Below are 21431 nucleotides of genomic sequence, written 5' to 3'. Positions count from 1 at the left end.
AAATGGATGTGAGGTCCATCTGTCTGTGGGGCTCCGGAGGTAACTGACCCAGTGAGCCTTGAAGAGAGGGTCTGTTCTCTCCTCTTATTCCACAAGATGATGGGGATCATGCTGTCTCTCTGGAGAGGAGGTTAAAAATAATAACATTATATTAACAAATCATAAAATATTCATTTATAGACATGCTGGGTCATCACTCACTTAATTTATTCAAGCACTCTTGGCTAATTTGAATCTTAGACATCTTTCAGATGTTTCTTTTTAAAATACATGGTTATCTGTGCATATGAGAGAAAACGTTGTATAAAATGTGAGCCTCCATATGGGGAATCTGTGTTCCCAGCAGCTCCCCCCCCCCCCCCCCCACACACACACACACACACCCTTACCCGTTGATTCTGGCACTTCCCACACACACATGCACACTGAGAATATGTGGTCACATGGCATTTGGCATTTACATACAGAACGGACATCAAATTATGCATACAGTAAGTGATCCAACAATGTTTTTTTTTATTTAATTTTTTATCAGACAATGAGTAGCTTATATTGAGCCGTTTTCTATTATATTGTAGCCTACATTCCCATTTGCATATAGTATACTCAGACCCATAGAATTACATGTTCACATACTTGCCTTTGTTTATGGCAGAATGACAACTATTTGACAACAATTATTGCTTATAACCATTACATGCCACAATAGAATTAGTGGCATTCATATGTTTTTTTCACTCTATTTCACTCTAAGCATGAATGTTCAGCTCACTGTTAAGTGTTTCATCTCAGCTATTGGAAGTGAGAGTTCTACAGAAAGCTGAAAGCAGATAAGGATTTTAATAACTCTGTATGGCAATGCTATTAATAGTGAACTGACCTTGGTTCTCATGTGGCCCTATTTGTATTCAGCACTGAAAGACACTGATTTTAACACTGTGTCAGATATGAACAGTGAAAGTACTGGATTCATATCTTCCTATTCATCACTATTTTATTAATGGCAACAACCTCTATCATGCCTTACTACTTATAAAAGGAGCGTACTGTACTGTACCATGTTACTGAGCCATGTTACTGAACCATGTTACTGTACCATGTTACTGAACCATGTTACTGAACCATGTTACTGAACCATGTTACTGAACCATGTTGCTGAACCATGTTACTGAACCATGTTACTGAACCATGTTACTGAACCATGTTGCTGAACCATGTCACGGAAATGTGCACAGTATCTGTAGCATGGCTTGAGGGCTCTCACTCAAAGCCTAAAGACGTGATTCCACTCTGAAACAGAGCACACCTTTCAAGTGAGCATCTCTCAGCTCGGCTGTCAGATTCTGACCTTTGTGTTGCATCCTGAGTCCAACAGAGCTGCAGTGTTCGATAGGCAGGATCTCTGCATCTCTCCTACTCCAATAATTACACTGCTGCCTTGTTCGAGACAAATCCCCCTCGCTTGCCTTTGGCCTCTATTTGAATTATATACATTTTATCAGACCATTTATGTTTAATTCAATGTTTAATTTAGTGGTTCATAGCTTTGCATGTTGTTTAGTGTATCAGATGGATATCTCATGAGAATGTATGAGGAGCATTGTGGGCAGGATAGACCCTGTCATAGAATGGCTTTACTAGCTATTTGTAGTGTTCCTAAAATGTCAAATTAACTGATTGGCCCATATGGGTGATGGTAGACATTCATCAAGAGCCCTGTCTACATTGGCTCTCTGTGTTTGACTTAGGTAATCTGTGCCAACAGCTAACCAAACACATTATAAATCTGTATCACAACAGCTGCTTACACCTTTCATTCAATAGTGATCTTTCTCATCTATTTCTTTGTCCTATATATGATTAATTATATACTAAAGTGCAGTGGAACTGATTGAATTCTGGAATTGTCACCTCTCTTATCAGGGGAAATGTTGGACAAATTATGCCTGAAAGCTTTCTGATTTGTGAAAACTGTTAGTTATGTGCTCAATCTTAGCTTCGCATAGCTCTTTTGTGCTGCTAGATACAGTAATAATAATAATAATACATTTAATTTGAAAGCACCTTTCAGAACATTGTACAATGTATAAAGTACTGTACATCAATGTGTCCAGTTCCTTCACTTCCACGAACAAAGCTGCAGCTTAATGAACGTATTGACTCTTAACTGAGGCAGTGAGGATGAGAGCCAAGCGCAGAGCTATTCAGTGAATAGGTTTACCTGAGTATTCACTGAAAGCCACATAGAATGGTATATACATTTATCTTTTATACATTTGTGTGTGCGTGCGTGCGTGCGTGCGTGCGTGCGTGTGGAAGCGAGCATGTGTTGTGATTACCATGAAATGGGAAAAAGATTGAACTATAATATTTATGAGGCAAGAATCGTAGAGATTGCTTTCTGTTTCAAGGGCGAGATAAGATTAGTTAAAAAAAATTTGATTGATACTTTCTTAGATTGATAAGTTTTTGTGTTTCTTGGCATCTTCACTTCAAGTCATTATCATCACTTTATCTGAAACATTTGGTGAAAAATAGTCTGTAGTCTTATAACAGTACTGTCATAACAGTGCTATTTTGCATGAGCTACATTGCATGTATTCAGTCTGAAAACAATGATAGGCCCTCATGTACTCCCACAGCATTTAACATGTCAATGTGAAATAGTGTAATCATTACAAACAATATTGACTGAGCTATGAAATTGCCATGTTTTCACATTTGTAAGTTGGCAGATATTATTGCATGGCTAGTATGTTTGTGTGTAGCAGGGGTGGTAATTGAATAGTTGGCACAGGCACATCAGACTAAACAGGAGAGAATGTTTAATCTTGTACTGTACGTGATTATTTATTTGGGTTGTCTCCACAATGCCAAAACAATGCTCTCGGGTATCAGATAAGGGTGTTTTCACCTTCAATAGTCCTGATAATCCTCTGGATGGGCTTTAGGATTCAAACTCTTTCAGCTCTTCTCCTTTCCTATATAATTTATTCCTTCATCATTGCATTTTGAGTGTGCTTGATATTGTATAGATGAGGAGAGACCTGAAACAAGCGATTCCTCAACATGAGTTAAGCCACTCACCGAATCAAAGAAAATCTAAATAAACTGGCATTAAAAGAATACAAAGACATCATACAGCATGACGTTAGCAGTCCCTGTCAATCAAGAGCCTTGTCATTGCTACAAATAACATCACAAGAGATATGTGCAGATGTGATCTTTTGCATTCATCTCAAAGTGATCTGGTCTAAAAGGCTGATTGCATGGGTGCAGCTCTGGGGTGGTCACTTAATCTTTGTGGCAGCTCCCACCAGAGACCAGGCTCTATCAAACCTGTTTGTTGGTTGCCATGTGGCAGTTTTAGGACAGGAAATTGACACACGTGTCTCTATTCATACAATATGCCTTTCTCCCTCGTGACCTGTCACCAGCTTAGAACCCCAATTTGCAAATTGAATAGATTGTTCCCAACGAAGGAGGATTTGAAGGAATAGTGAGAGCCACAGGTGCTTAGTGTGGAGAGACAAATTAAAATATGAGAAATACTGTAGATAAGTGGGAGGCTTCAGAGGATTCAGGAGAAATTTGTCACACGTGGGACCTGACTGGAATAATTAAACAGGATCCATTATTGAATATACAGTAGATAGGAATAAAGCTGTTACTAGTGCCCCCCCCCCCACACACACACACACACACACACACACACACACAGTGTCATCTGTAATTGATCATATAAATGCAGGACAAGAAGACATGCAACATATTTCTTCTCTTTTCCCTTACCAACTACTGTATAGAGAAGATGACTTCTGAAAGCAGCCTTTTCTGCATAGGCGGAAGTGTGATCTTGTTACTCTGTCATGTGTGCCTTTTATTTGGTTTGGTTTGATTTATGTCAATCCCAGGGTATTTTCTCTCCCCGTGTTGGGAGCTCAGGGAAACCAGCAGCAATGTTTGAGATTTAACATCAGGCGACTCGGGTGGCAACAATAAAAGCTGTTTGTGGGTATTGAAAATGTACAATAGGCAGATATAAAGAAAGTCAAAGTGAATGGAGAGAAATAAAATATTTTTCTTTCTGCAACATCAAACATGTTCATTGTTATTCATTGATTTTCATGGTTAGCTTTTTTCTTTTCATGTGGCTTCTCTCTCTCACCGACCAATAAAATGAGCACCAGTGGGGCCTTCCTCCTTAAAACAGCTTTTCATTAGAGTGATGAAAAATCAAAGCGTTTGATGAGCCCTATCAATGAGCTCAGTTCACGTCTGTGCTAGTCTCTGTCGTGATATCATCTCAGACTTTAATAAAGAAATGACATTTTAAAGACAAAAGACTTAGACTTATTAGATAATACCATATTAGATCAAATCTAAAACTGTAGGTTCTGTAGGTGAAGTGTATCTCACAGCTCCTGGAACACGAGACATAGGAAAAAAGCTTGAACCAGATCTGTACATATTTCTCAAATCAAGTCTAATCCCTTCCTAAAGTACGTTTGCTTGTTTCAAGTTAAAGATCAAAGCAAAATGTTCTTGACATTCTTATTATAAAGCTACATTGATATGTTGCTGTATGTTACAGTGTCTCAACCTAAGGGTCATTCATTTTCTTTCTTTTTTTTTTTTTTCTTTTTTTTTAATGAAATCTATGACGGCAGGAGGTGGAGAGAGCCAGGTGTTAATTTGTTCCAGAACTCAGACTCAGAGACGTCAGCAGCGGTGGATGTTTACTCAGCGTGGGACTCCATAGACACAAACGAAGGCCCCTCCAAAGCCTTTGAGCTTGCCTAAGCTTTCTCCCCTCTCACACAAACTGTGCACACACACACACACACACACACACACACACACGCAAATTCATATTTACATTCACACACACACACACACACACACACACACACACACACACACACACACACACACACCAATGACAGCGCACGTGTTGGCAGAGGAGCTGCACAGTCGTCCATTCCCCAGAGTGCCTGGTTACTAATAAAATGTCAATTATTAGCCCCGGCAGTTCCTCTGTGTGGGAACACACACTGTTTAATTTGTCTGAGGTGTCAATAGCCACAAAGACAAGCCAAACACGGGTGTTGCTGCAGAGTCAATGTCCCCCCATCCCTCCTCTCCACGCTCCACTTTAATTGTTTCCTGTCTGACTCATGGCCCTCAAACTCACTGACATCCCGTCTGGTTGTCTTTTTTCATCATTTTATTCCTATCATTACATTTTTTTCTACCTTTGCTTGCTCTCCTGTGTTCTCTGTGTTTTGTTTTACCTATCTTATCTCATCGTTTGTCTTTCGACTCACTTGACATATTTTAACAGGTGCTTTCACACTGCCAGACGGCGATGTCTCCATCTCTTATGATTGCCCTCTGAAAGCACCTCACGCCTGTTAGAATTGACCAAACATTGCTGTCACCTGAATGATGTTGTAGGACAAAATGAAAACAATTTTAAAATAAATCAAAAACATTTGTCATCTGGCTGCTGTTGTGTCTTAGTCCAAATCAGCCACAAAAGGTTTCAGTTCGATTATGGACATGATTAACCGGACTCTACATAATAGTGCTCAAATGACCTGCTAACACAAGTTAACATTACATTATATCTGACTGCAAAAGATCAATAATGATTGATACTGATTCGCTCATCTCTGAACCTAGATTTACAGTAAGAATCCCAATAGGCCATGTCCATGCATGAGTTACAAGAAGTAGTGAGGAGTTCACACGTTACGATTATTATACACGTTACGATACTTTATGTCAATGACTCGAGTCTACTGGTCAACTATGCACATGAACATTTAACATCAAGTGAACTCTATGAAAACCTGGTCATGGGTGTGTTGTGCTGTTTTAGTTGAACCGCGCACAATATTACAATGAGGCAAATAGGAAGAATGAGGATAGAGTATCAATACAAAATAACCAATTTAATAGTTTAAAGAAACACACAAAATGTACAGACTGTTGTAAACTAATGGAAGTTTCACCATAAGTCTTAGGCTATGCATGTCAGGGACACAAAAGAGATTGGTGCACGCAGACCTAAACCAAAACTCAAAGAATGTATTTCTGTTTTCTCCTTAAATACCTTTCCCAACATCAAATACAGCATTACCATGGCATAGAATTTACAAGTGTTATCAACAGATGAGGCGCGATATCCTCAGGACATCCACCAGGCATGCCCATTCTACCTTAAATAAGTGCTCCGGGCTGAGAAAGGGGGGCATTGATCACCATTCATAATAGAATATCAAACAGCACTCTCATTGTATCAGTAAACACATGTAAATAGTAAGACAGTGGTGAAAAGTTCGCTTCCCACACACAAGCACATGACTAACATGTCCCTTGATAAAAGGAAAACATATGAAAGATTTCCTCAGTTCATAACTTCTGTTTTTGTCTCCCCCGCAGGGCAGATGGGTGGGTGCTGAGAGATCCAGAGATCCCCTGGTCCTTCCCACTACACGTCCTCCCAGTGCAGACATGGAAGATGAGGTGTGGAGTAACGACACCCTCCCCAGCCCTTACCCTGGCTTCCCGCTGTCTCTGCTCCTGTGCAACGATACCCTCTTCAATGACACCCTGTTTAACTGCACCAACTCCACCAACTCCACAGGCCCAGAGAGCCCCTCAGGTCCCAGTGTAGAAGGAGTGCTCATTCCCCTCATCTACATCATCGTCTGTATCATCGGCCTTGGTGGAAACACTCTGGTCATCCACATTGTGCTGCACTACTCCAAGACCGAGTCGGTGACTAACATTTACATCCTGAACTTGGCCATCGCTGATGAGCTCTTCATGCTGGGCCTGCCCTTCCTGGCCGTCCAGAACACCCTTCAATCCTGGCCCTTTGGCTCCCTCATGTGCCGCCTGGTCATGACCGTGGACTCCATCAACCAGTTCACCAGCATCTTCTGCTTGACCGTCATGAGCATCGACCGCTACCTGGCCGTGGTCCATCCCATACGCTCGTCCAAGTGGCGCCGACCCCAGGTGGCCAAGCTGGTCAACTGTACAGTGTGGGCGTTTTCCTTCCTGGTGGTCCTGCCCGTGGTCATCTTCGCCAATGTCCAGAAGAAGACTTGCAACATCTCCTGGCCTCACCCGACAGACGTCTGGCGGGCTGCCTTCATCATCTACACGTCGACGGTGGGATTCTTCTGCCCTCTCCTCATTATCTGCCTCTGCTACCTGCTCATAGTGTTCAAGATCCGCAGCTCTGGCAAAAAGGTCCATGCCACCTCCACCAAGCGCAGGAAGTCGGAGAGAAAGGTCACCCGCATGGTCGTGATCGTGGTGGCTGTGTTCGTCTTCTGCTGGCTGCCCTTCTATGCCCTCAACATCATCAACCTGCTGGTGTCCCTGCCCCCAGAGTACAAGGGCTTCTACTACTTTGTGGTGGTGTTGGGCTATGCTAACAGCTGCGCTAACCCTATCGTCTATGGCTTCGTCTCGGACAACTTCAAGCGAGGCTTCCGCAAGGCCCTGTGCCGCGCCACGCGCAAGGTGGAGAGCCACGAGCCAACGGCGCGCCAGCAGCAGCAGGAGGAGAGGAGGAGGGTGTTGATGCCCAGGGAAAACCTGGGCAGGACCATGAGGGATGAGGAGGAGGACGATGAAGAGGAGGACAGGGAGGAAATCACAGAGATGATAGAGATCAGCAGGATCGCCCAGAATGGCAATGGGAACGGACAGCCTGAGAGTTCCCGTGCCCTGTTCTTAGAAAAGGGACCAGCTCCGGGGGCATCTGAGTTGGCCTCCCCAGAAATGAAAGCCAAAGCTGGGGATGCCAGTTCAAAGGGGCCAGACTCTTCAGCCCTGCTGAATGGAGCCAAAAATGGGAGCATCAAACCACTGCCAGAGGAACCCTTGGAAAAGAACACCTCGCTGGAGATAAGCTATCTGTAATGTAAAATAACTGCCTCTGAATGTCAGTTTATGTTACTTGAAGTGAACTCACAGTATTATTTTGTAGTATTGATTTAAGGTTTATTGAATGAGCCAGAGTAAAAGAGAACTATCCACGTTGTGTAGAGAAGCGTACGGTAGTGCTCGTCAGGGCCAAGCCTTTCCTTATTTATGATTACATTCCTGATCAATGGACTGAGAGTGAAAGGACTCTGCATTCATTCAGTGGAATTTGTGTTACAGTGATCTTGCTTATGAAAACAGCACATGAGCTAGGCTTCATAGTTGTTTCTGAAGACATTTGAACAGCTTAATCTATGTTTATACGTAAAAAAAAATATATGTTTGTGCCTTTATCCACACTCATCTGAGGTATGTCTCTGAACTTTGTACTTGTATGCCACCTTTTTACTCCACAATGTGACAATCAATTTCTCTGAATGTACTTTAACTTCACTTCACATACAATACATCCAACCTACACCTTAGCTGGACTAGAGGGACAAGAGACATGAACGTTTGCTCTAAAAAAAAGAGTTGGCATGCAGTGAAAAAGGGCACATCAAGGTTGAACATGTGTGATAGTTACTGTAAGCCAAGGCCATGCTACACGACCTTCTGGTTCCTGTAACCAGGCCTACAAGTTGTGCTCCTTGAAAGGACCCAGAGGAAACCACAAGTTATTGAGTTACAGATTAAATAAACTACTGTTTTCTTGTACAGTAATTTGAAGGATATTTGGCAGATACTGTATGACTGGGGAAATAGACATTGGAGACATTGAGATTGAAAAGACCTGAGGGGATATGAGGATAAGCCAGGTTAAATAAGAGCATGAATGGCTGAGATCCTGGCAGCTGTGAGGCTGAGGCTGTGGATGCTACCCACCCATGTTATGGAGACATAAGCAGGCATCTTGTGAATAGTATGACTAAAGAGAAATTGATTTGTACTGTAGTGCTGTCTGTTTAATGAATCTTTTTCATTCAACAGTACAATATCACCATATTCACTTAGACAACAAAGTGTAAGAAATTGTTGATGCTGTCTTGTGAGATGGCGTTCATCTGTGAAAATACTACTACACACTCAGCCAAGATAAAGTTAGGTTCACACCTACAGTATGGATGACAGTTGCACCATATGTATGTATGTAATGACAGAACCATCATAAAGCCATGAGTCTCCATGGACCAGCTCCACCAGTATAGTGAGAATAAGGCAGTACCAGGTAAACATCTCTGAAAACTGACTGAGACTGACCGACATGTAAAGTGCCTCCCAGTATCATAGGGTTAGGGTTAGGGTTAGGGTTACCTAACCTACAGTACCCTCCACCATTCACTCCTCAGATCCTTGCACCACACTCAATGATATACACACTGTACTATAGGTTGAGTGCAGTAAATACACTTGAACAATGTTATCTGATCCATGATAAAGCTGTGTTGTCCACTACCCCGGCCTCTACCCCACACCCACGCTCACTCTTTCACACAGACACAATGAGAGGTGTGAAAACAAAGTTAAAGGCATTTTAAAAGTGATTTATTTCATATATACAACATAACTGTATAAAGAATTGTAAAAGCAGTATAATGTGAAGTGTTGTACAATTGCCACTGTCTAGTAAAAGGTAACTTGTTGAATTGGGTTTGAGTGTGTGTGGGATTTTTATGCCATATCTGGTGTTTGTTTCACGCTATTTGTGCGATCCTCCCTCAGCGATAATCAGCCAGTACTTAATGTAGGCGTAGAAGTGGCAGTCAGATGGCCACACGATTGGTCGACTGATGGTATCTTTATGAGTCTGTGTGATTCATTGGGTGCCGTACGCCCACAGACACCCACCCACGTACGATATGGACACACAAAGTGGCAAACAGGCAAGCGCTCTGCTAACATTGATATTATTCACTCTTTTTGGCAGGGGCTACTATGGAAACCTTGTGCAAACACTACCAGTCCCTCAAGGGTAAGAACATAACAGAGGGCCCATGCTATCCTGAAAGTCATTGAATATTATTTATCTAATCCGGATGTGCTGTTTGTTTTGCATGAAATCACTCAATCCAAGGGCAAGACTTTGATTGACTTGTTCCCTGCTACTTTACCTGCCTGCAACGGAGCACTCTGTGGTATGTCCAAAGGGCCAAAAGACTATCAGTGTGTGTGTGTGTGTGTGTGTGTGTGTGTGTGTGTGTGTGTGTGTGTGTGTGTGTGCGTGTGCGTGTGCGTGTGCGTGTGCGTGTGCGTGTGCGTGTGCGTGTGCGTGTGCGTGTGCATGATGTCTCTTTTTGTGAGTCTAAGAGCTTTAGCTATGCCCAGAGATGGGTACAGAGAGACCACTGGGAAACGAGATATAGACAATTAGATGTTGGATTATGGGAGAGGGTATTATCGGCCAATGAGGGATGCGGCGCCTGTTTGTTTTTTTCATGATTGTTCTTCATGCAGTTTCAGTGTGCTGTGCCTCAGAAGGAACCAATCCCTAGATTAATATATTTTAAAAAATAAAGATGATGTGCTGCTGTGGAACAGCTGTCTGATATTTGTGTCTTGTGTTTATTGACTTCAAACAAGTGGAAGTAATCCATAACAACCAAATTCATATTATTTACACTTGGCTAAATCCTTTGATGTGGTCTGATGGTCTAATAGTGATAGATGTTTCTCTCACATACTGTATCTTGGTCCTTTGCTGTATACTCTTGAAATATGAAATGACTTTGTTTTGGGGAACTGGCCACTGCTGGCCACAGCTCTCTACTAATGCACTGATGCAGTACTTGAACTAGACGTTTTTATCCCAGTTACTCCTACCTAGATTTTCCTAGAAAAAGCTCTTCACACATAATATGACTGAGTGTGTGTGTGTGTGTGTGTGTGTGTGTGTGTGTGTGTGTGTGTGTGTGTGTGTGTGTGTGTGTGTGTGTGTGTTAGTAAGGTGGTGTGTAAAAGTGATGTACAAACAATTGCAGAGGTGAATAGCTTTGAGAATCTCTGCGATAAAGACATGGGAGCACTCAATGTTTGCTGGCTACATCCTGTTGTCATACATGTCAAAACATCCATGATGCCTTACCTTACATTCTCTAAGGAATAGGGATCTGGGGATCTACCTAAAGCCTAATGATGTTAACACAGTACAGGAGGTGGGATGAAAGAGGAGTGATGAAAGAGGAGTGACGCATTGACAGAACCTGAGTTCTCTAAGCTGTTCGGAGGCCTTGAGATATTATCAAGCTGAGATATAAAAATGTAAGTGTTGAATGGGGAGAGAGAAAAGGTGTGTGTTGCTTCACCGCAGTGCCATATTCAAGGGTGTATACAGAGACACAGAGATCAACACTAAGTGGAGGCTGCCACGGCCTAATACATAGCAGCTGTCAGTAATTTCCTTCCCAAATATTGGAGCATGTCCAATACCTCGATTAGCATCAGCATTCAAGTGCACACCGCAAGTTCGGCCTAGAAAAAGCAGGTGGGTAAAGTGCAGCTTTATGAATGTATCTGAGACACAGGCGGCAGTTGTTGACTACACTGTAGTTACCATTAACAGTTTCCTTCCTCGCACACTGATGCCATGTGTTCTCTACACTACACAATTTGACTGTGAGCATCATTCAAAAGGAAGCATAAGAGATCAATTGACACCTCAACTTGTGTCGCTATTAAAGTGCTGAATTCTTGCAACGTTCCCAAAAGTGAGAGAGCTTGAAAAGTCTGCTGAGCATTCTTATTGTTATATGCACCACTATTTCCTCCTCCATTAAGAAGAGCTCTCAATCATGTTGGCCCTAATTCTCAGCACCAGAGACTCAGGTCAGATCTCTATCTCTCGCCACATTCTTTCTGTTGCATGGCATTCTTTCTCAAGACATGGCTAAATACAACAATAGCCCACAACTACGGTAGGGAAAAATCAAGGTATCATGACAGCTGGGAGACATACTGTACAGCAGTGAAGAGGGGCTTGAACTCTCCATACTCTCTGAACAGAAAGCACAGGCCCTCATCTCCTATACACTCTGCCGTTTAAAATAATCTTACAGTACCAAAGATTGATCCTGATTGATCCTAACCCTTTCGATGCGTAGGGGAGAGGAAATGGCCCCCCCATACTGTGCTTATGACCTATGCCTTCCTGTTCAAGTCCCTTTTCTACGTCTTTGTATCGTTGAAGTGCACCAACAAATAAGTTTTCTTTAAAAATAGCAAATTAATTGGTCTGTGGGCGGTTTTGGCATTTCATCAAATGGAGAAATATGTTATGTGTGTCTGTTTGCTTGCTAGTTTGTTTATTGATTCTCTTTTCACACCTGACAATGGTATTTTTAATGTTTGTTTTGAACACACACTGTGTATGAAGCACCAGCCAGTGCCAGCCAAAGCACATGCGTACAGTAACAAATACGTGCCATACAACTTGATGATACATTATAAGATGCTCTCACTAAATTACTGTAAATTCAGCAGAGTCGACATGTACATGTGTCACACATGTAGCACAAGAATAACACCTGACTCCATGCAATGCAGGTCTCCAAGGGAATGAATCACGTTGCTAAGAGACCAATAGTCTGGCTCAAGAAGAGATTAAAAGAAAAGTTTTGTGAGTGTGCTGTTATTAGATGGAGAGAAGGGCAGGTACGTGGGTGGATGGAGCAGCAACAAGGGATAAAGTGAGAGAAAAGGGAGGAGGTAGAGAACAAGAATGAAAGGGCAGAATAGATTAGACCCTCTTTCTGAAGGGCAAGCTACTCTTTTGTCTTCTTCCTGAAAACCAGTGTTCAATTTTACCTTGAATACACAGTGACTCTGTATGTGGCCTTCATAACAAGAAAATTCTATGTGCAGAAGAGACACATCCTCTATTTAGTACTACTTGCAGTCGTCAAAGGGTTAGATGAGAAGTTGGCTAGCCAACCATCTACCGTAAGGTAAGAGGAAGACTTGTGAGCTCTATACACTGTTGATCCACACAGATCAATTTCCCCAGTTTTCATTAGATACTGTGTCTGGTCTACCCATTAGAAACTGACCTCTGATCCCTACATCCATCCTCATTTGCTCCTGTTGGGTTTTCAATGGCAGGAACAAGGTTTCTGCCCTTTTCCCAAAACCTGTGAGAGCATGCTGAACGCATGCTGATAGATTGATTTCCTTCTGCCCATTCTCCATATGTGATTTTGTTGAGGGGGGCTTTGTAATTGCTCCTGTCACAGGTTATAAGCTGACCTTTTCTCACCGGCTCCACTCCAGGCTTCTCAATTACTCTTAATCAAGAAAGACCACCACCTGCGATAGTCTTTTAATACCATCTCTCTACCCCATCACTAGACGGACAGCCTGATGATCTCATAAATCACACACCAAAAGAACTTATACTTCAGCATCCACTCTGTCAACGTGGCTTAGGCTGGGGCCACTGGCATTTACACTGTTAGGACTTTCACACACCTGGTCCCACAAAAAAATAATTGAGCTGTTAAGGACAGCAGGATTCTGTATTAACAGCCCCTCTAATTGGTTATTGTATAGTCCACCTCCAATATATACATTTGTAGAATGCTAAAAATGTGTCTAATGCAGTGCATTTTAATTAGAAGAATTATTCATTGTCACCTTTCAGTAAATAGCATGATTAGTATGCTTACAGTGTTCTGACAGAATATGTCAGGCCAACAGGAGGCAGAATCAGCAGAATCAATGTCAATATGATGTCCCCACAGCTTAGCTATGCTCAGCACATGGCACATGCCTCCTGTTTTTTTAAAGGCATTTCTTGCATAATGCATTGCGCAGGAAACCTGGGATATCAGCCTATAAACAGCAGCATTCTCTTTAGAGAAGTGAGAGACTGGATGCCTATGACTAACCACGGACAATTAAATAGACGCATACAAAACACATAAAGACATGAAAAGATGTCAGAAGATCAAGGTTTCAAAGCTGTGCAATTATGTATCAGTAATTACTCATACTGTGTTGAGGTTTCTTCTCAAAACATACATATTCTTTGCAGGACTATGAATGGAATGCAATGCTGAATACTGTGCTTACATATACAGTATAATACACAGACACAGATGTTTTTCTTGGCTAGAGGTGAATGAAATTACAGTATACTCAAAGAGTTATCATAAAATGTACCCATAGAGACAACCTTGCATTCTAATCTAATATTTAGAACATATTTAGTTATATAATCACCTTAATTACAGATTAAAAGGCCTTTCAAGACTTCCAATTTGCACAGTATGCACCATTAAGATGTTACAATTATGTCTGTGATGTACCGGTAATCAAATCGACTTTCCACAAAATGAAATTTACACATGGTAGAAGAAGGCCATGGAACAACAGTTTGACCGATTTGTTTAACGTCACTGCTGACAAATGAGTAATGAGAGGAAACTGTATCTAGTGTCTAGTATCAACTTTACTGTGAGCCCGCATTCAATTCTGCAGATGGTTTTAGGAAGTTGAGCAATTATGCTCTTGTAATGCATAGGCTTAGTGCATTATGGACATGCTATACCCCCAGATGTCACTTTGGATTTGAGATAGTCACTTTCTGCAATTTGAATTAATGTATGTCTGTAAAAGTCATGAAGGCTTGACTTGACTTCAGTAAAATCCAAATGAACCTTCAGCAAGCTCTGCCCAATTATAGTTTATGGGGCTGGTATCACAGATAGAGAGATTGGATGCAAATTGAGAGGCATGTTTTCAGAAATGTCCATGTCTTTCCCTCACACCCGAGGACTCCACGAGGTGTAATAATCTTTTTAAACTTGCTTTTAATCTTTAACTATTTTTATTTTGTTTTATTTTGTTTTATTTTTTACTGTTTTTACTATTATCTATTCTTGTTCTCTCCATGAAATGTAGTGTATTTGAGTACTGAGAAAAGCTCTATACAACATAAATGCATTATTATTATTATTATTATTATTATTATTATTATTATTATTATCCATCTAGATGTGGGTACCAACCATTGATAATATATAGGGTACCTACCTCAACCTTAGCCTACAGCAAAATGTTTTTGTTTTTTTACTTCATAACAAATTGTTGTAATGCTTTGATATGCAGAGACTTCATGGACATCATCGCAGAGCCTTTTTAGACTTTATTTTTCTTTATAATGTCATATCAATTATCAATTGTCATAACAATAATGTACTGGGTTACCATTGTAGTAAAGTTGCAATTTCATACTTTCAGAAAAAGATATAGCTAATACTGATGATTATAGTTTTTTCACACACATAGTTGTATTCCACATTCTACGGTGTGCACCTTTAAAAAAAAGAAACTGTCGTAATTGAGCAGAGCTTTCACGACAGAAAGAACGACCCTTTTTACGGTACTTTACCACTTCCTTTCTCACCGGCGCTTTGGAAGAAAGCTTGTGATACTGCAGTCTGGTTGATTAAAATCTCCCGATAGGGTGTCATAATCATTAAGGTGAGATACTAACAACATATGTAAAGATGGATGAAAATAAAAGGTTTATGACGATGTATAAGGCCGTAATGGCGAAAGACGTTCTCATGAGGACGTGGCCTGCCACCCAATTAGCTTGCTTGCTAACGGCCACCTGGCTAAGCTAGCTGTCGTCAACTGAAACAGCAGTAGGCGTGTTGATTCATTGTAGCAGCATGCTAACAGAGAGATGCTTGTTAACCAGCTGGCCAGCTGGATCCTACCTTGTTTATGATGCCCCGTATTTTGTCACATCACAGACCCCATATCTTGCTCTATATTGTAATATCGATTAGGCTAGGACTAGGAGGCTTATCACTCCCGTTAGCTGGAAAGCTACCTCCTTACGGAGATTACCCAATCGGGGTTACCTCAAATGCTACCTCAACGGCAAGGTTGTAGCTGTTATACAGTAAAATGACTGATGATCATGATGGGTCAGTGATGACTAGTCCACTGCGCAAGCTGAGCGGTGCCAAGTGCATTAGCTGGAGAAAGCAGTGCTGATCATTGTCTGAGACCGTCTCTGCGACCAAGTAGTACCACTCCCGTAATGTAGATATCTATTGAACTCTAATCCTAATCTCATGTACTGTACGTTATACGGGAGTATCCCAAATCTGTATTTTGCTGGAAGTCTACATGTTCTTGTTGTATCCATGTTCTCCCATCTCAGATCATGGCGAAGTTCCATGCCCCTGAGATCCAGGACAACCCTTCAGGATGGGGACCCTGTGCTGTTCCTGAGAAGTTCAAGGATATGCCGTACCAGCCCTTCAGCAAAGGGGACCGCCTGGGAAAGGTAGGCTTCCCCCTGCCCCCTGTTATCTCTCGTCCTAAACTTCAGCTTCAAGAGAAGGCTTCAGTAAACCCATTTCTTTTCTCTCTTTGTTCATCTCTGCAGGTGGCTGACTGGACTGGAGCAACTTACCAGGACAAGAGATACACAAGTGAGTGATTTCTGAACTTCAGATGGTCAAATCCAGTGAACCCAGTGTGTCTCATTCATTCTAAATGTTTATGTTGAGTCAATGAATCGTTATGGTTTTTAAGCCAATGTCTTGATGAAAATGTGTGCTTTGACAGATAAGTACTCCTCTCAGTTTGGGGGTGGTAGTCAGTATGCCTACTTCCATGAGGAGGATGAGACGAGCTTCCAGCTGGTGGACACTGCGAAGACGCAGAAGACTGCCTACCAGAGGAACCGCATGAGGTTTGCTCAGGTACAGGACAAACCACACACACAAAATGTAGAAAAGACGCTGCTCTGTGACACACACACACACACTCAAATTATTGCAAATTACTATTGTTTTGTGTCCCCAACAATCGTCACTGTCCAACCGTCTCACTTATATTGTACTATGTCACTATTGTCTTGTCTTACTTATCTTGTACTATGTCACTTATTGTCTTGTCCTTACCTCATTGCACTACTGCGTAGTTGTATTATTTGTATTATTTATGTTTTGTATGCTGCATTGTCAAGGAACCGAGCCCAAGAATTTTACTCCCTGCACTCGTGTATGAGACGTAACAAATAAACTTGAAACACACACACACATCTTGGATTCATTGTACTCAGGCTTATATCTTTTGTTACTTTTACAGAGGAATCTGCGCAGGGACAAGGACCGTAGGAACATGACCCAGTTCAACATGCAGACCCTGCCTAAGAGCGCCAAGCAGAAGGAAAGGTGAGCTACCTTCAATCAGCCAATCCACCTCATATGTGGCTCTCTATTATGACCTGTGTCAATCCCTGCATTTCTCTTTAACTCTAATCTAATCTGGCTCTGTCAAGGGATCGCATGCGCCTGCAGAAGAAGTTCCAGAAGCAGTTTGGTGTGCGTCAGAAGTGGGACCAGAAATCCCAGGTATGTGACAAAGTGACGAGTCCACCACCTGACCATCTTGTGAAACCATGTTGTGATGTGTCTCAGACTCAGGTAATGCATCTGACCCGGTGGTCACCCACTGCACACTTGCTAACGCTACCATTCTTCCTGTGTCTTCTCTTCTCTGCTCCCTCCTCCTCCCCTCCCCCCTTTCCCCCCCACCTACTTATTCTTCAAGTCCCAGCTGAAACCCCGGGACTCGTCTGTTGAGGTCCGGAGTGACTGGGAGGTGAAGGAGGAGATGGACTTCCCCAGGCTGATGAAGATGAGATACATGGAGGTGGCTGACCCTACTGAAGTGTGAGTAACTCATCCACACACAGTACTCACGCTTACAGAGTTCAGATGAAAAACGTTCACTCTTACCTGTAAGGGATCATGTGAGTGACTCATCTTCTCAGTGTACCAAGATTTCAAGGCCAGACCTTTACTTAACCTGCAAGGGATAGCACAGTCAAGATGCTCAAGCTGCTTGTTGTCTGTGATGAGTTAGAGTTTTCACCAGTGGGACAGTATATACAGTATGTTTTTCTATACAGTGAGGTTGATCTATATGCCTTTCTTCCATTAAGTGAGAGCTGCGGTGCGTTGGAGCACTATGACAAGGCCTTTGACCGTGTCACCACTCGTAATGAGAAGTCCCTCAAGAGCATCAAGAGGATCTTCCACACCGTGACCACCACCGATGATCCCGTCATCCGCAAGGTACACGCTTGTAATCATACTGTGAGAGTTGTCGTTATCAAGGAACAGAGGGATCAGGCAGTTCTTATCTTTTTTGCACTTTAGATTAGACAAATGGCATCACTTACACTCACACACACACTTGAATACTTTATTTTCTGTTCTTAGTAAAGCATTACACCAAAGAACCACACACACACACACACACACACACACACTGTGTATATATGGAGATGGGGAATGGCAGTAGGGAGAGGGAGTTTCTACGGGCAACCGTATGCAGATCTAAATAAGGGCAGGAAGGTTATTACACAGAAGTGGTGCTCGTTAAGAAAAAGCCCTGCCTCTAGCTGTTTTTTTGGTTGTTTTTTATGCAGGGGATGACAAGCAATCCAGAATCTTTAGGTCTGAGGGTGCGAGTGGGTTGGTAGGAGTTCATCAGATCTGCTAAATAGTCAGATGCAAGACCGTTTAGGGCGTTACATGTTAAAAGCAAGACCTTGAAGTCAATGCGCTGTTTTACTGGTAGCCAATGCAATAAAACGAGTGATATGGTAACATTTTCTGGTTCTGGTCAGGAGTCTGCCAGCTGCATTTTGGACTAGTTGCTGACTTCTAATGGCTACGCTAGAGGAGCCAGATAGAAGCCCATTGCCCTAATGGAGTAGTGGAATGAATGCTGTGTCCTTCGCCCTGTTGGAGTGGATCTTGGTCTTCTATGCTTTGTCATATGACTCCCTCCCCTGTATACCCTCTCTTTTCTCCAGCTGGCTAAGACCCAGGGCAATGTGTTTGCCACTGATGCCATCCTGGCCACCCTGATGTGCTGCACACGCTCAGTCAACTCCTGGGACATCATCGTGCAGAGAGTGGGCAACAAGCTCTTCTTTGACAAGAGAGACAATTCTGACTTTGGTGAGGTTTCCTAAAAGTCCATCCACTCATGACCTATTAGTCCACCCTATCAAAAATATCTTGCATGGGACTAATGGTGAATCAGATCATATCCAGCTTTATGTAGTAGTATTTACCTTTGCTAGGTGAAGTGGCACTGAAGATGCTATGAGCAGATTTAGTTATTTTCCTGGTTTGGTTGATCTAACCATCTGTTATGGTTAATCTCAGATCTGTTGACCGTGAGTGAGACTGCCAACGAGCCACCTCAGGATGAGGGCAACTCCTTCAACTCACCACGTAACCTGGCTATGGAGGCAACCTACATTAACCACAACTTCAGCCAGCAGTGTTTGCGTATGGTAAGTACACCTCCAACTACATACACTTGAGTGGTTTACAGTCTAGTTATCCCCTGTGACAGAGATATTTTTTTGTGACTGAGCAAGCAATACTAGAATTTTTAAAAGCCACCACCATAGGATTTCCATTGTTTGAATGTTCTTGTAAAGTAATTGTCTTTTCTTTTTTTTTTACCACAAGGGAGGTGAGAGGCACAAGTTCCCCAACCCCAATCCTTTTGTGGAGGAGGACATTGACAAGAATGAAGTGGCCTCTGTTGCCTACAGGTGGGTACTGACCCCTACTGGTTTTAATCAATACGACATACAGCCTCTTACACAGTTGAACCATTCATAGTCAATGTAACATTTCTTGGGCATCTCCAAAGACACGTAAGCACATTACTTTGATGTATTCCGTCTTTATTGAGATCCATCTAATCTGTGTCTTGTAGCACTCCATTCCCCTGCTGACATTGTTTCCATTGGGTTTGTAGTGTGAGAGGTTTATCTGTACCACAGTACCACAACCTGACCTGTGTGTTTGTGTTCCAGGTACCGTCGTTGGCAGCTAGGGGAGGACATTGACCTGATCGTGCGCTGTGAGCATGACGGAGTGATGACCGGGGCCAACGGAGAGGTGTCCTTCATCAACATCAAGACCCTCAACGAGTGGGACTCCAGGGTAAGTGAGGGGGAGAAAAGGTGTGGGGGGGGCGGGGGGGCATGACAAGAGTGCAAGAGTGCCCTAATTTTCTCCAAGTACAGTATTAGTTGTTGATCTCTTTTGCCTCTCGTCTTCCTCAGCACTGTAATGGAGTGGACTGGCGTCAGAAGCTGGATTCCCAGAGAGGAGCTGTTCTGGCCACAGAGCTGAAGAACAACAGCTACAAACTGGCCCGCTGGACCTGCTGTGCCATGCTGGCCGGTTCTGAGTACCTGAAGCTAGGGTGAGTACCCTACAGCACAGTACACACACACACACACACACACACACAGTGTACAACTGGAAAAAGCAATGCACTCATACACGCTGATAATTTCCAAATATGATCTGTTGATACGTTTGTTCACCTCAGTACATTCTCTGTGAAGTGACTGATAATATTCTTCCCTCCCCTACGTTTTAGGTATGTGTCTCGTTACCACTCAAAGGACTCTGCGCGTCACGTGATCCTGGGCACCCAGCAGTTTAAGCCCAATGAGTTTGCCAGCCAGATCAATCTGAGCATGGAGAACGCTTGGGGCATCCTGCGTTGTGTCATCGATATCTGCCGCAAACTGGATGAGGGCAAGTACCTCATCCTCAAGGACCCCAACAAGGTGAGCCAAGCCCGGACCACTCACCACTACGTCTGTATGGGACCCCAGAACAGGCCTTGTCTGCAAGACTGGCTGTCTAATTGTTTCAATATAGAGCTTCCATATTGATCTATAGATTTTAGCATACATATGGATATCATGAGTCAATATCTCCTGCTTTTTCGTCAACAGCAAGTGATCCGTGTATACAGCCTGCCCGATGGGACCTTCAGTTCAGATGAAGATGAGGAAGAGGAGGAGGATGACGAGGAGGAGGAGGAGGAAGGTGAGATGGAAATGAAGACAATGTTGCATATGCTGAAGTAAATATGCAACGTGTGGGCAGTAGTCTAATTGCTCATTGCTACAGAAGACAACAGCTGTTCTCAGAATATTTGATAGACGTTTGAGTGAAGTGAACGATATTACAAGCATATACTGTTTAATTGTGACATTTTTGCACATTACATTCAAACAATCTCCACTAAATGTTAATTCTGTGATTATGTTTACTGGTGGAAACATTCTCATCTTCTTTACTCTCTCTCCTGTCTTCCTTCTTTCCCTCTTTCTCTCCCTTCTCTCCTGTTTCTAGATGAAGAGAACTGAGGTGTGGAGATGGTTCCAGTGACCAAAATGGGCTGTACCACACGTTACACTCTACACACGTTACCCTCTAACATTCAAATAAAGATCTGAGAGAATGGCTGTCATGTTTCATTTATGTCGTCTTCTTACCCTTTTAAAGGAGCGATCATTATTCTTCAATTGAAAAATGATGGTTCAAGCAGACATTAATCTGTGAACGTGTATGAAGTGTGGAGTTGATTAGACTTTTTGTCATGGTAATCAAGTGTTATGATATATATCA

At 42.5% G+C, this 21431-nt stretch overlaps 3 protein-coding genes across 4 annotated transcripts in view; 2 read left to right on the top strand and 1 right to left on the bottom strand.

Annotated features, from left to right (window-relative positions):
* apol (apolipoprotein L) overlaps window positions 1-21431 on the bottom strand; it is a 194109-nt gene that overhangs the window by 163899 nt on the left and 8779 nt on the right. The gene's annotated exons all lie outside the window — the stretch shown is intronic.
* On the top strand, window positions 6520-7944 carry LOC310809211 (somatostatin receptor 3; the record flags this gene model as incomplete). Its single annotated transcript, XM_083676405.1, has 1 exon — window positions 6520-7944. One exon carries the CDS (start codon window positions 6520-6522, stop codon window positions 7942-7944), a length of 1425 nt encoding a protein of 474 aa, XP_083532531.1.
* eif3d (eukaryotic translation initiation factor 3, subunit D) lies at window positions 15312-21296 on the top strand. Of its 2 annotated transcripts, none has more exons than XM_083677278.1 (16): window positions 15312-15423; window positions 16118-16243; window positions 16346-16391; window positions 16528-16664; window positions 17053-17138; window positions 17246-17318; window positions 17524-17639; window positions 17912-18044; window positions 18791-18938; window positions 19149-19279; window positions 19461-19546; window positions 19814-19943; window positions 20066-20208; window positions 20389-20581; window positions 20753-20846; window positions 21156-21296. In XM_083677278.1, exons 2-16 carry the CDS (start codon window positions 16121-16123, stop codon window positions 21167-21169), a joined length of 1653 nt encoding a protein of 550 aa, XP_083533404.1. In that variant the 5' UTR covers window positions 15312-15423; window positions 16118-16120; the 3' UTR covers window positions 21170-21296. The 2 variants fall into 2 exon arrangements, with proteins under 2 accessions (XP_083533404.1, XP_083533403.1); XM_083677277.1 differs by having other exon boundaries at window positions 17518-17639.

Source organism: Argentina silus, assembly GCF_951799395.1.
Source record: "Argentina silus genome assembly, chromosome: 9".
NCBI classification, from domain to species: Eukaryota; Metazoa; Chordata; class Actinopteri; order Argentiniformes; family Argentinidae; genus Argentina; species Argentina silus.
This window is presented reverse-complemented; position numbering and strand designations above follow the sequence as displayed.